Source organism: Podarcis raffonei, chromosome 3 (assembly GCF_027172205.1).
Source record: "Podarcis raffonei isolate rPodRaf1 chromosome 3, rPodRaf1.pri, whole genome shotgun sequence".
NCBI lineage: Eukaryota > Metazoa > Chordata > Lepidosauria > Squamata > Lacertidae > Podarcis > Podarcis raffonei.
The window spans coordinates 121,737,520-121,751,296 of NC_070604.1; the positions used below are offsets into that span (position 1 = coordinate 121,737,520).

Below are 13,777 nucleotides of genomic sequence, written 5' to 3' on the forward strand. Positions count from 1 at the left end.
AGCGCAGCAACCCGGCAAAGGGGATGCAGCAAGGAAAACCACCGTCACCTCTCTGCTGGGAAGCGCTGAGCAAAGGCGAGTCCCCAGGCAAAGCGGCCGATTGGATCAGCACAAGGCATGCAAGCTCCACCCCCCAGTCATTCTTAGACTCCTTATTGGATGAGCAACGCAGCCAAGCAACACAGTTGGAGCTTCCCTCCTCCCTGGCCGGCAGGGAGGGAGGGAGAGGAGCTGCTTCCTTTGAAACCCGGGAAATTTAAGGGACATCATCAATAAGGGACAGCAGCGGGACACGGCGCTGGGATAAGGGAGTTTCCCGCCAAATAAGGGACAGTTGACAGCTATGTCATCAGCCTGACTCATTTCTGCTTCTCGGTCTCCCTCCTCCCCTGCTTCATCTTCTGCCTCTGATTCCGGACTTCTGTCTGCCACAGACTCTCCCAGCTCACTAAGCCCTGTTAGCTCTTCAGCTTCCAACACCTCCTCTTCCAGTCTTCTCCCTCTGGCCGCTCATTGTTGACCCACCACGAATCCCCAAGGCTCTAAGCCTCCTCCCCTGGTGGGGTTCACCAGCTGGCTCCTCTCACCATTCCTCTGCGTCCAACCAACCCATGGCCCATGAAGTAGCAACCACCAGTTGCTCCAGACATTTTCTAAAGACTAAAGTACCTAGGGGTTGGTTAGGCCCCCATCAAGGGCCCAGGCGTCTTTGAAAATCACGCCTCTTCAACCCTGGTGCAGAGTGGCTAGGTATCTACCTGTCCCTCCATGAGCTCCCTGGGACACCCTTTGTGGTCAGGTGAGGAGCACAGGTTCGTCTGGGTGCCTCAGTGAATGCCAAGAACCTCAGGTGCTGGTTTTGACCTTTAAAGCCCTCTGTGGCCTAGGACCCACGTACCTACGGGACCATCTCTCCTGGTATGCCCCACGGAGGACCTTAAGGTCCACAAATGCAGTGGTACCTTGGGTTACATACGCTTCAGGTTACATGTGCTTCAGGTTACAGACTCCGCTAACCCAGAAATAGTACCTCGGGTTAAGAACTTTGCTTCAGGATGAGAACAGAAATCGTACTCCAGTGGCACGGCGGCAGCAGGAGGTCCCATTCGCTAAAGTGGTCTTCAGGTTAAGAACAGTTTCAGGTTAAGAACGGACCTCCGGAACGAATTAAGTACGTAACCCGAGGTAGCACTGTAACAACATTTTGGAGGTCCCAAGTTGCAAGGTGGTTAGATTGGTCTCAACTAGGGCCAGGGCCTTTTCAGTACTGGCCCCGACTTGGTGGAACGCTCTGTCCCAAGAGACTAGGGCCCTGCGGGACTTGACATCTTTCCGCAGGGCCTGCAAGACAGAGCTGTTCCTCCTGGCCTTTGGTTTGGACTCAGTCTGACCCTTCTATTTCCCTCCCCTTACAGTTTTGATCTATGGGCTACTTTTAAAATGAGGCTGCATTTTAAATTGCATTTTAACCTGTATTTTAAATTAGTCCCCCCCCCCCTTATGTTTTTACTGTAATTTTACTGGCGTTAGCCACCTAGCCACCCTGAGCCTGGCTCTGGCCGGGGAGGGTGGGGTATAAATAAATTTTATTATTATTAGATGCCCTGTAGGGTCCCCTTCCCAATCAGTGGATGGTACTATTAGGAGTGTGAGTGGAGTGCCCCGTGAGGCTTGGAGGAAAAGAAGATGGAGGGAGTGGGGAAGAGCTATGGGAGGAGGCAAAAGGGAAAGCAGTGAGTGGAGGAAGGAAGGTAGAAAGCCAGGCAGGCAGATACATGGAGGAGCTCCAGCCATGATGGCCGTGAAGACACTGGCAGAGCGATGGAAAGAAAACTTTATGAGTTTCTGGTCCACGGTCTTTGGAGGTGCACATATACCTCCTTGTCAAAGGTGCAACAGAGCCTAGGTATGCCTCTGCTGATATGCAGCGTGGTGTAGTGGTTAGATCTGGTTTCTTTCCGCAGGGCCTGTAAGACAGAGTTGTTCCGCCTGGCCTTTGGCTTGGAATCAACTTGATCTCCTTCCCCTCTTCCTTTTTCCTTTCTGTGATGGAACTCCTATTTCGGGACTTCCCTGGCTTTTTTCTGGCCCACGTAGGACCAGTCTGGATAATTGGCCTTTGTGAAGACTTGACGTTTTCATCCCCAAAAAGTTTTTGATTTGAGTTTCTACTGAAACGAGGCTGCATTTTAATGTTGTGTTTTAATCTTGTTTTTAAGCTATATTTTAATGAATTGTTTTTATACCTGGTGTTAGCCGCCCTGAGCCTGGTCTTGGCTGGGGAGGACGGGCTACAAATAAATAATAATAATAATAATAATAATAGTAATAATAATAATAATAATAATAATAATAATAATTAGAGTGCCAGGCAAGGACCTGTGAGACACGGGTTCAAATCCCCACTCCCCGGAGTGACTTTGGGCCAGTCTCTCGCTGTCAGCCTAACGTACCCCATAGGGCTCTTGTGAGGATAAAATGGGGAGGAGGAGAGATTCGAACTCCTTGGATGAAAAGTGGGATATTTGGTTGATTGGCATCTGTCTGTCTTGGAAGACAATGGAAGAGTGTGCCTTCACGGGTAGGTAAAGGGACCCCTGACCATTAGGTCCAGTTGTGACCGACTCTGGGGTTGTGCGCTTATCTCGCTCTATAGGCCGAGGGAGCCGGCGTTTGTCCGCAGACAGCTTCCGGCTCATGTGGCCAGAATTACTAAGCCGCTTCTGGTGAACCAGAGCAGTGCACGGAAACACCATTAACCTTCCCGCCGGAGCGGTACCTATTTATCTACTTGCACTTTGACGTGCTTTCGAACTGCTAGGTTGGCAGGAGCAGGGACCGAGCAATGGGAACTCACCCTGTTGTGGGGATTCGAAGTGCCAACCTTCTGATCGGCAAGTCCTAGGCTCTGTGGTTTAACCCACAGCACCACCTGTGTCCCTTACGCCTTCACGGGTAAGAATGCAATAAAATAAATAAGTAAGCAAACAAACAAACAAGCTGGGAACGTCAAGGATTGAGTTTGGAGACTCCAGGACATAATAAACTCTCTTCTGTTTCTGAACTGTGGACCCAGATCATCGGATCATTACCTTCCCAAGCTCCTCAAGGGTAGAAGCTCTGATGAAGAAACAGATCAACAAGAACATGTTGTACCTCATTTATCTCAGGCAAAACAATGGCTTTGTTATGATGAATGACAAAAGCCATAAAACGGTACAATTTTCAGGTCAAAAAAAAAACCACATATCAAACAGAGAAATTCCTGCTGCTTTTGCCGTTTTAACACACAAATATAATATTACAAAGAAGCTGAGGCTGGCCGGGCTGGCCTGGCCTGTTTCTTAGGTACAAAAGTAAAACAAGAATCAAAATTCCAGGAAGGGATTCAATATTATGGGAGTTTCAAAAAATACATCAATGGCTTTTCGTCCTCCCAGACCTGGGTGTTTCCAGCAAAACTCCCATCCCAGAAGCAAAACGTGAGCCCCAACATTGTCAGGGCGTGTTTAATTTCAAACTCTGCCATAGAAGGACCAAAACCTCCCATTTAAGCTCTGACTCAGTGGCAAAGATTCAGTCTTCACAGCATCAAATCTCTAATCTGTGTTTGTAGGTGGTGTTGAGTTTGCATGTGTCTCCCCTGTCAATAATCTGCATTGTTGCTTGTGAAATATACTCAGAGTCGCGAAGTGATTTCATGCTCTTTATTCAGCTCGTAGTGGTGAGGAGGAATGAATGAATGTCCCCTCAAAGTATCTGCTTTATATACATTATTTACACAATGGGCTGCACATGATTGGCTAATTCCGGAATTCTACTGTAAGCCAATCAGGTTGTGGATTCACTTCTATCTGGAGCATGATTGGGTAGTTCCTGCCAACCAATCATACTGCTGCATTGTTCTAGGACCAATCAGACTGCTGCATTCTGAATCCTATTGTTCTAGGACCAATCAGACTGCTGCCTTTTGGATCCTATTGTTCTAGGACCAATCAGACTGCTGCAGTTTGGATCCTATTCAGCTCAGTACATAACACCCCTCCCCTCTAAGTTCCAGTCCTGCCCGGGAGGTCGCATTCATAGTCCTCGAGGTACGCCGGTGGCCTACGTGTGCGTTGCGGCCTGGGGTGTTCCCTGGTCCGGGGTTCAGGTTCTGGCTCGTGTTCCAAGGATGCTGGCTGTGATGGGGCTATTTGGTCTGGCGCAACCGGCTCGCTCAGTCGTGGTTCTGGTTCCGGTGTCCTTTCGGCCTCGCAGGTCCTCTCTGTATTTACTGATTCTGCCTCTCCTGCTGGCCCCTCGTGCTCTATGGGCCTCACTGCCCCTCTGTTCCCTTGGGACTCCTCTGACCTTTCCTCCTCCTGGTTTTCTCCCGGGAATCGTCGCCGTATCTGGTCGCAGTGGCGGCGCCAGCATTGCCCCCCATCTGTTAGCACCTCGTACGACACGGGGCCAGTGACCCTGGTGACTGTGGCGGGTACCCATGCTGGGCCTGCCCCAAAATTCTTTGCGTACACTGGGTCCTGGGCCTCGAAGGTCCGGGGGTTCCTGCCTTCCCCCACCACTACCTCATCCTGAGCTCTATCGGGGTGAAGGCGGTCCAATCTGATTGCAAGGCGCCGACCCATTAGTAGTTCAGCGGGGCTCCGGCCAGTCGTTGAGCTGGGGGTGCTGTGCTGTGCTAGAAGGAATGTGGCAAGGCGGTACTCCCAATCCCCTTGCGTCATGCGGCGAAGGGTGTCCTTGGTGGTCCGCACCATGCGTTCTGCTTGGCCATTGGTGGCAGGATGGAATGGCGCCGAACGGATGTGGCGGATGGCGTTCTGCGCTGTGAAGGTTTGGAATTCTCCTGACGTAAATGCAGTCCCGTTGTCTGAGACGAGAGTGTCAGGGAGCCCGTGGGTTGCAAACAGCCTGCGTAGTACCCGGATGGCTGCGGACGTAGAAGTGGACGGTACCAGTGCGACTTCCAGCCATTTGGTGTAGGAGTCCACCACTATGAAGAATGTTTTCCCCTGAAAGGGGCCAGCGAAGTCCACATGCAGGCGTGACCATGGTGCCCGGGCGGACTCCCAGGACTGGACTGGGGCCCTTGGGGGATCTGGGCGGGATTCTTGGCAGGCCTGGCAGTGTTTGACCCAGGCCTCTATCTCTCCGTCGATCCCCGGCCACCACACATAACTCCTGGCAAGGGCCTTCATTCTTACTACCCCTGGGTGTGTCTCGTGTAGGGCTGTGAGGACCCTTTTGCGGAGGGGCTGGGGAACAACGACCCTGCTTCCCCATAACAGGCACCCCTTGTGGGCCGACAGTTCATGTTTGCGGGTTGTGTAGCCGGCGAATTCTGGCCCGGGGCTGCTGCTGGGCCATCCCCTCCACACCCAGTCCAGGACCCGGGAGATGACCCTATCTTTCTTGGAATGGTGTGCAACTTCTTGTGCCTGAATGGGGCGGTCGGGAAGCAGCTCCAGGCTCATAACCTCTTGTGCAGGTGCTGGGTCGGGGCCTGTTTCCGGTAGTGGTAGCCTGCTGAGGGCATCCGCATGGCCCATCGCCTTCCCTGGACGGTGAATCAGTGCATACTGGTAGCTGGCAAGGAAAATTGACCACCTGAGGACGCGAGGAGACAGCACTTGGGGGGTCTGCTTTTCAGGGGCAAATAAGCCAAGCAACGGCTTGTGGTCAGTCACCACGGTGAAGGGCCGCCCGTACAAGAAATCATGGAATTTTTTTACTCCCTTCACGATTGCCAGACCCTCCTTGTCGATTTGCGAGTAGTTCCGCTCGGTTGCGTTGAGTGTCTGGGAAAAGTATGCCACCGGTACCTCTCTTCCATCCGGGAGTTGGTGTCCCAGGACAGCGCCAATTCCATAGGGCGAGGCATCGCATGCTAGCACCACCGGCAGCCTCTCGTCGAAGTGTGCCAAGACCGAGTTTGAGACAAGCAAGTCCTTGACTGCCTGGAATGCGGCCTCCTGGCGCTGGCCCCACACCCAAGGGGCCCGCTTGTCCAGGAGTCTGTGTAGGGGCTCCGCTACCGCCGCCTTGTGGGGAAGGAAGGAATGGTAAAAGTTCAATAGTCCCAAGAAGGCCTGAAGTTCAGTCTTGTTCTTGGGCGCTGGGGCATCACAAATGGCCCGTACCTTGTCCCCAGTCGGGTGGACCCCTTCTGCGTCCACCATAAATCCCAGAAAGTCCACCTGAGGCACTCCTAGTAGACATTTTTCCCGCTTCACCTTGAGACCCGCCGTCTGGAAACGGTGCAGAACGGTGCGGAGGCGGTCCTCAAACTCCTCTGGTGTGGGCCCGGCAATCAACACATCATCGAAGAAGGGGGTAACGCCAGGAATCCCTTTAAGTAGAGAGTCCATTAGATTCTGGAATATGCCTGGTGCCACGCTGACACCGAATTGCAGCCGCTTTACCCTGAATGCTGCTCTGTGCGTCACAATCGTCTGTGCCTCTGCTGTGGCCTCATCTACTGGCAGCTGTTGATATGCTTGGGCCAAGTCCAGCTTGCCAAAAATTTTCGACCCAGCCAGGGTGGCAAGAACATGGCTGACCACTGGCACTGGGTATGCATGGGCCGTGAGGGCCTTGTTTATGGTACATTTGTAGTCTGCGCAGATGCGGACCGAACCATTAGGCTTGACGGGCGTGACGATTGGGGTTTCCCAGGGGGCATTAGGCACCGGCTCCAGCACTCCTTGCTCCACGAGCCGGTCCAATTCCTCGTCTATACGGGGTTTCAGGGCGAACGGGACCCGGCGGGCCTTGAGCCTGACCGGTCGTACTGCGGGGTCAAGCTGTAGAGCAATGGGGGGGCCCGTATACTGTCCCAATTTCCCATCGAAAACCCCCGGAAATTCCTTGCATATGGCGTCCACGTCCACTTGTAAGCTTGTGTGGTTCACCCCGGTGACGGCTAGCCCCAGTGGTCCAAACCATGCCAATCCCAGTAAGCTAATGTAGGGGCCCTTGACCACAAGCAAGTCCAGTTGCCGCGTCCGCCCTCGGTATTGCACCCTGAAGGTCCCCACCCCCATTGTGGGGACCTTACGTTTTTGGAAGTCCCGGAGGGTGAATGGGGCCGGCCTGAGTTTGGGACCCCCAGTAGGACACAGTTTCCTTAAGGTCCTTGCCGAGATTATGGATAGAGTTGAACCCGTGTCAAGCTCCATGCGGCATGGGGCCCCCTCTATCTGTACGTCAACATAAATTTTCTCTACGTTGGGGTGGGGCAACTGGTATACCTGGACGTCCGTGAGCTCTGTCGAGTTGCCTTGGTGCGTTGGGCCCCGGGACCTGGGGCTCTTGGATTGGTCATCTGATGCCTGGCGTCGGGTGGGCCGAGCCCGACACACCCGGGCGATGTGTCCCGATTTTCTGCACTGCCTGCACTCTGCATTGCGGAAACGGCAGGTCCTCCTCTCGTGGCTTTCTCCACAGCTTGCGCAGTTCCCTCCTTCTCGTCGAGGCAGCTGTGGTATGTGGGCTGCTTGAGTGCGCTGCTGTACTCGGTGCACCTCCTCCCTGTCGGATCCTGAGTCGTCGGTGAGGTCTTCGTGGTGGACCCTCGGTTGGGACAGCTGGCTCGGCCGTGCCTCTTGCGTCGACCTCTCGGCAGCTTCCGTTGCCAGGGCCTCCTCCAGAGCGACCTGGAACGTTAGGTCCTTCTTAGCGTAGAGGTGTCGTTGCAGCTTCTCATCCTTCAGGCCACCGACGAGGCGGTCACGAAGCATGTTCTCCAGCTCTGAGAAGTTGCAGAACCGGGCGGCTTGGCGGAGAGAGGTCACAAACCCAGTTATGGTTTCCCCAGGGGCTTGCCGCTTTGCGTAGAAGGCATTTCGACGAGCCACCACTGAGGGCTGCGGCGAAAAGTGCCCCTTCAGCTGTTCCATTATTGTTTTGTATGGGACAGTAGCGACATCTTCAGGCGCAAGGAGAGCCCGGGCGATTTCAAACGTCTCCTCTCCGCAGACGCTGAAGAATATCGCCCTCTTCTTGGCGTCTTCTTCATCGGTGACCCCTTTGGCTTCTAGGAGGAAGGTGAAACGGGAGGCGTACGCTTCCCAGTCTCCGGATGCTGGGTTGAATGGCGAGAAGCTGTTGTCGGTTGCCATTCTGAGTTCCTTGTGTCCCGGAGCTGAAGCCTGGATACACGGTGCGAGGCAGCGGTGCGGCAGGTGGCGGTGCTGCGGTGCTGTGTGTGGCAGTCAGCTCAGCGGGATCCCACCTTCGTCGCCAGTGAAATATACTCAGAGTCGCGAAGTGATTTCATGCTCTTTATTCAGCTCGTAGTGGTGAGGAGGAATGAATGAATGTCCCCTCAAAGTATCTGCTTTATATACATTATTTACACAATGGGCTGCACATGATTGGCTAATTCCGGAATTCTACTGTAAGCCAATCAGGTTGTGGATTCACTTCTATCTGGAGCATGATTGGGTAGTTCCTGCCAACCAATCATACTGCTGCATTGTTCTAGGACCAATCAGACTGCTGCATTCTGAATCCTATTGTTCTAGGACCAATCAGACTGCTGCCTTTTGGATCCTATTGTTCTAGGACCAATCAGACTGCTGCAGTTTGGATCCTATTCAGCTCAGTACATAACACCTTGGAATTGTAATTGGAGCTATCAATATAAAACACCCCCAAGTGAGTTTTGCTGAACTTTTAAGACTAACAGATTTATTATGGCCTAGGCGACTCCAGACATGAAAGCTGGTGTCCGCATCAGCCTGTTACAGTGCAATCTACTCAGAAGCCCCAGTGACTTCAGTAGCACTTACTCCCAGGTAAGCGTACAGAGGATTGGAGCCAGAATACTTGAGATCCCTCAAAGTTCCCTGTTTGTTTGTTTTTGTTTTTGCTGGAACAGGAAACTTTTAAAGTCTCCTCCATTTGGAGAGACATTGAAGCTCCGTCCCAAATTCAACTCCTATCACTTATAAAAATCTAGCGCTTATGTTACGATCAGCAGCCAGATTTGTAATAGAAATCATTGAAAGTTCCTTATCAGGAGGCATGGTTGACTAATGCATGGAATATGGCTTTATCTGAAAGTCTGGTCAGACGTAGAAGTGTAGTCTGGGGCAAAACTAAATCAAATAGTTTTTATGAGGATTGTTCTTCATTTCTGGATTATATAAATAGGGAGAACAAGGCTGGGTTACACAGAACCATCTTTGAAACTTTACGAGATGGAACTGCTTTTCTGCAATTTGCTTTTCGTAGCAATCATGCCATGTGCGGTTCTGTTGTGGTTTACACAGTTATGTGTTGGTTGGTACATACCTTCGTGACAAATCCATTTTTTAAAAAAGAGCCCCTTTTGGATCTCCATCGTTCAGAGGGAGACGTGTTCAAACTCCACCCCAAATTCAAAGGAATTTGGCCTATGAGAGAGGGTATTTTCCCCCCCTGGGGTGTGAGGTTGCGCATACAGTTCGTACATGGCCATTAAATAAATGTTTCTATACAATGTACAAAGACACGAGACAGCCTCCTCTAAGGGCCACCTTGGGAATGTCCCTCACCAAAGTGACCTAGCAAGCTTTTTCTCCCAGGACTGGGTCTTCAGGACCCTTGGGAGAAACCCAGAAGTGGCCTGGCCTGCCACCGTTCCTCTGGCTTATCCGGAGAAGGGTGCCAGTGAGGTTCATGGGTCACCCCACTGCTCCCCGCCTTTGACCCCCTTGACCAATGAGACACCTTGGCGCCAGAGATACTGGCAAAGAAATCAGTCTGTACACAGCGACGCCTGCACACCTACAGGCCTGGGACCCTAATGGTGCAGGCTCAGGACCCCTTGACAGGTCTGAACTGCCCCCCTAGGACTGGGGTCCTGCGTCCCCCTTAGCAGCATGATCTATGGGGCAGAGGAAGGAAGTCCCTCCCCTGCCTCACACGCAGACGGCTCTCCCCTAGAGTCCCTTCTCCTTCGTTCTCGGAAGACAGACGCGACGAAATCAAAGACACGAGCGTGTTATGGCAGGGCAAAGGTGGAGACAGCGCAGGGAAGCTTGGAGGGGGCTACGTATTCATTCATCTTTTAAAAAGGAAGCCAGCCCTCTGGGTCACTCAAAGGAGACCTTCACTAGGTTGGCTCGCATCCTGGCTTGGTCCACAGCATCCAGGAGGTTCTTGGCGTCCACGGCCAGAGTGTGCGAGGCGGCCAGCATCTGGCGCTTGCACTCATCGCTCAGGGACGTCATGGCGTTCTGCTGAGCCAAGCGCATCTTGTTGATCAGTTCGGCAAGGTCCTTGTTGAGGAGCTTCTGGGTGCCTTCAATCTGCCGGGGAAGAGCACAAACAGACAGACAGAAGGACAAAGACACAGATAAGCAGCATGTTAACTCCAACAACTTGTGAAAGCACTGTTCACACCACTTATAAACGCCATCTCCAACTCCTCGAAACATTCCATCAATGGTGTCTCTGAAAATTTGTACACATCACTTGGGAAGACAGGTGAACTAATATCAGTGTGCAGTGGTACCTTGGGTTACATATGCTTCAGGTTACAGACTCTGCTAACTCAGAAATAGTACCTCGGGTTAAGAACTTTGCTTCAGGATGAGAACACAAATCGTGCTCCGGCGGTATGGCAGCAGCAGGAGGCCCCATTAGCTAAAGTGGTGCTTTGAAGACACTCGAACTCAGGATGAAAGAGAGAAATGTGCTAAGAGGAAGGCACGTCTGGCAAACCCTCACCATGATCAACTCCCACCTGGAAACCTATGTCCCCACTGTGGAAGGACATGTGGATCCAGAACTGGCCTCCACAGTCACTTACGGACTCACTGTTAAGACCATGTTCATGGAAGACAATCTTACTTGCCTATGGAATGGATCCTGTTTGCAACCAGAGGTACCACTGTACAGTGGTACCTCGGGTTACATACAGTTCAGGTTACATACGCTTCAGGTTACAGACTCTGCTAACCCAGAAATAGTACCTTGGGTTAAGAACTTTGCTTCAGCATGAGAACAGAAATCGTGGAGTGGTGGCGCAGCGGCAGCAGGAGGCCGCATTAGCTAAAGTGGTGCTTCAGGTTTAGAACAGTTTCAAGTTAAGAACAGACCTCCGGAATGAATTAAGTTCTTAACCCGAGGTACCACTGTACTGGAAGAAGCAAAGATCACCAGTGTCAAAGCAATGATTCTTCAACATCAACTTCGTTGGACTGGTCATGTTGTGCGGATGCCTGATTATCGTCTTCCAAAGCGACTACTCTATTCCGAACTTTAAAATGGAAAGTGTAATGCTGGTGGTCAACAAAAGAGGTTGAAAGACTCTCTCGAGGCAATTTCAAAAAATGTAGTATAAACACCAACAATTGGGAAACACTGGCCTGTGAGCGCTCCAGTTGGAGAACAGCCTTTACCAAAGATGTCATGGGCTTTGAAGACACTCGAACTCAGGACGCAAGGGAGAAACGTGCTAAGAGGAAGGCACGCTTGGCAAATCCACACTGTGATCAACTCCCACCTGGAAACCTATGTCCCCATTGTGGAAGGACGTGTGGATCCTGAATTGGCCTCCACGGTCACTTATGGGCTCACTGTTAAGACCGCGTTCATAGAAGACATTCTTACTTGTCTACGGGTCATCACCAAAGAAGAAGAAGACACCTTTTCAGCAGGCCCTTCTGATTTGATTCATTAGGTTTGATTTGATTTATTAGGCTTCCACATGGCTTTATATAAGAATAAGAATAAGAATTTATTATTTATACCCTGCCCATCTGGCTGGGTTTCCCCAGCCACTCTGGGCGGCTTCCAACAGAAAACTAAAATACAAAGTGAAAGGAAAGTCCAATGCTGTAAAGAAAAATATTGCATAGGAACCTGGAATGTAAGAACCATGAACCTTGGTAAGTTGGATGTGGTCAAAAATGAGATGCAAGAATAAATATTGACATCCTGGGCATCAGTGAACTAAAATGGACGGGAATGGGCGAATTCAGTTCGGATGACCATCATATCTACTACTGTGGGCAAGAATCCCATAAAAGAAATGGAGTGGCCCTCATAGTCAACAAAAGAGTGGCAAAAGCTGTACTGGGATGCAATCTCAAAAATGATAGAATGATCATAGAATCATAGAATCATAGAGTTGGAAGAGACCACAAGGGCCATCGAGTCCAACCCCCTGCCAAGCAGGAAACACCATCAGAGCACTCCTGACATATGGTTGTCAAGCCTTTGCTTAAAGACCTCCAAAGAAGGAGACTCCACCACACACCTTGGCAGCAAATGCCACTGTCGAACGGCTCTTACTGTCAGGAAGTTCTTCCTAATGTTTAGGTGGAATCTTCTTTCTTGTAGTTTGGATCCATTGCTCCGTGTCCGCTTCTCTGGAGCAGCAGAAAACAACCTTTCTCCCTCCTCTATGTGACATCCTTTTATATATTTGAACATGGCTATCATATCACCCCTTAACCTCCTCTTCTCCAGGCTAAACATGCCCAGCTCCCTTAGCCGTTCCTCATAAGGCATTGTTTCCAGGCCTTTGACCATTTTGGTTGCCCTCCTCTGGACACGTTCCAGTTTGTCAGTGTCCTTCTTGAACTGTGGTGCCCAAAACTGGACACAGTACTCCAGGCGAGGTCTGACCAGAGCAGAATACAGTGGCACTATTACTTTCCTTGATCTAGATGCTATACTCCTATTGATGCAGCCCAGAATTGCATTGGCTTTTTTAGCTGCCGCGTCACACTGTTGGCTCATGTCAAGTTTGTGGTCAACCAAGACTCCTAGATCCTTTTCACATGATCTCAATACGAATCCAAGGCAGCACACATAAGCAACACTGTGCATAGTCAGAAGTTGCCTGCTGGAAGCGGGGGAACCCCTCCTTGCGCCACTGCCAGATGAAGAAGGAACCTGCCCCTCTTGGCTGCAAGAAGAGCAGAGAAGCGCTGAGTCTGAAGGAGGAAGAAGAAACCTGGATCCCTTGGCTGCAGAAGGGAGGAGAAAGGCAGAGAGGGAGAGGCAGAGGCAGGCAGAAGTTGCAGCTCCACCCCAGCTTTTTTCTTCTGCCTACACCTCTCTGTTGGTTTCCCTCCTCCCTCTCACACCTGGTTTCTTCTTCCTCTGTCTTCCTCTGTCTGCCCTCTTCCACCATCCTGGCTTCGTCTCTCTCCCTCCTCTACTGCAACTGTCACCCGGAACGCCCCACTGCCACAGCCAAGCATGTAGGAATGGATCAGCGCAAGTCAAATGTGAGTGCATTGTACTACCCCAAAAAAGACTCAAAGCAATTTGCAGTATATATACCGTATTTTTCGCTCCATAAGACACACTTTTTTCTTCCTGAAAAGTAAGGGGATATGTCTGTGCATCTTATGGAGCGAATGCATGGTCTCTGGAGCCGAATTGCCCCGGGGCAAAAAGCAGATCATGCTTTTTTTTTGTTTGAAAGAGGGAAGTGGGTGTTGAAACAAAGCCGCTGATCAGCAAGCAATCGGGAGGGAGATAAGGGACGCTAGCAATAAAGGAGGCTGCCTGGGAGAGGGGAGGCAAAGAGTGAACTTGCAAGGAGAGGAAACAGAAGACTAAAGCAATGAGGAGAGAAATTAGAAGAAAAGGCGGAGCAAACAATTGCTCCAGCTAAGGAAAAGACACTAAGGCAAACAAGAGTGAAGGGAGTGTTGAAAGGAAGCAGCTGATCAGCAAGCGATCGGGAGGGAGATAAGGGACGCTAGAGATAAAGGAGGCTGCCTGGGAGGGGAGAGGTAAAAGCCCATGGAGCCTCAGGATTTTT

The 13,777-nt window shown here is 51.2% G+C and overlaps 1 protein-coding gene across 8 annotated transcripts in view; it reads right to left on the reverse strand.

The window, feature by feature from the left end:
* Window positions 1-13,777, reverse strand: part of PTK2B (protein tyrosine kinase 2 beta) — a 358,085-nt gene that overhangs the window by 227,909 nt on the left and 116,399 nt on the right. For 7 of the 8 annotated variants that reach the window (XM_053383802.1, XM_053383801.1, XM_053383800.1 and 4 more), the window contains 2 exons: window positions 8,623-10,301; window positions 3,147-3,665 (listed from right to left, as the gene is read on the reverse strand). In XM_053383802.1, the coding sequence (XP_053239777.1) occupies window positions 10,086-10,301 (216 nt within the window). In that variant the 3' untranslated portion in view covers window positions 3,147-3,665; window positions 8,623-10,085. Of the gene's footprint in view, window positions 1-3,146; window positions 3,666-8,622; window positions 10,302-13,777 lie in introns of those variants that run through there. The other variant, XM_053383797.1, reaches the window with a different exon arrangement.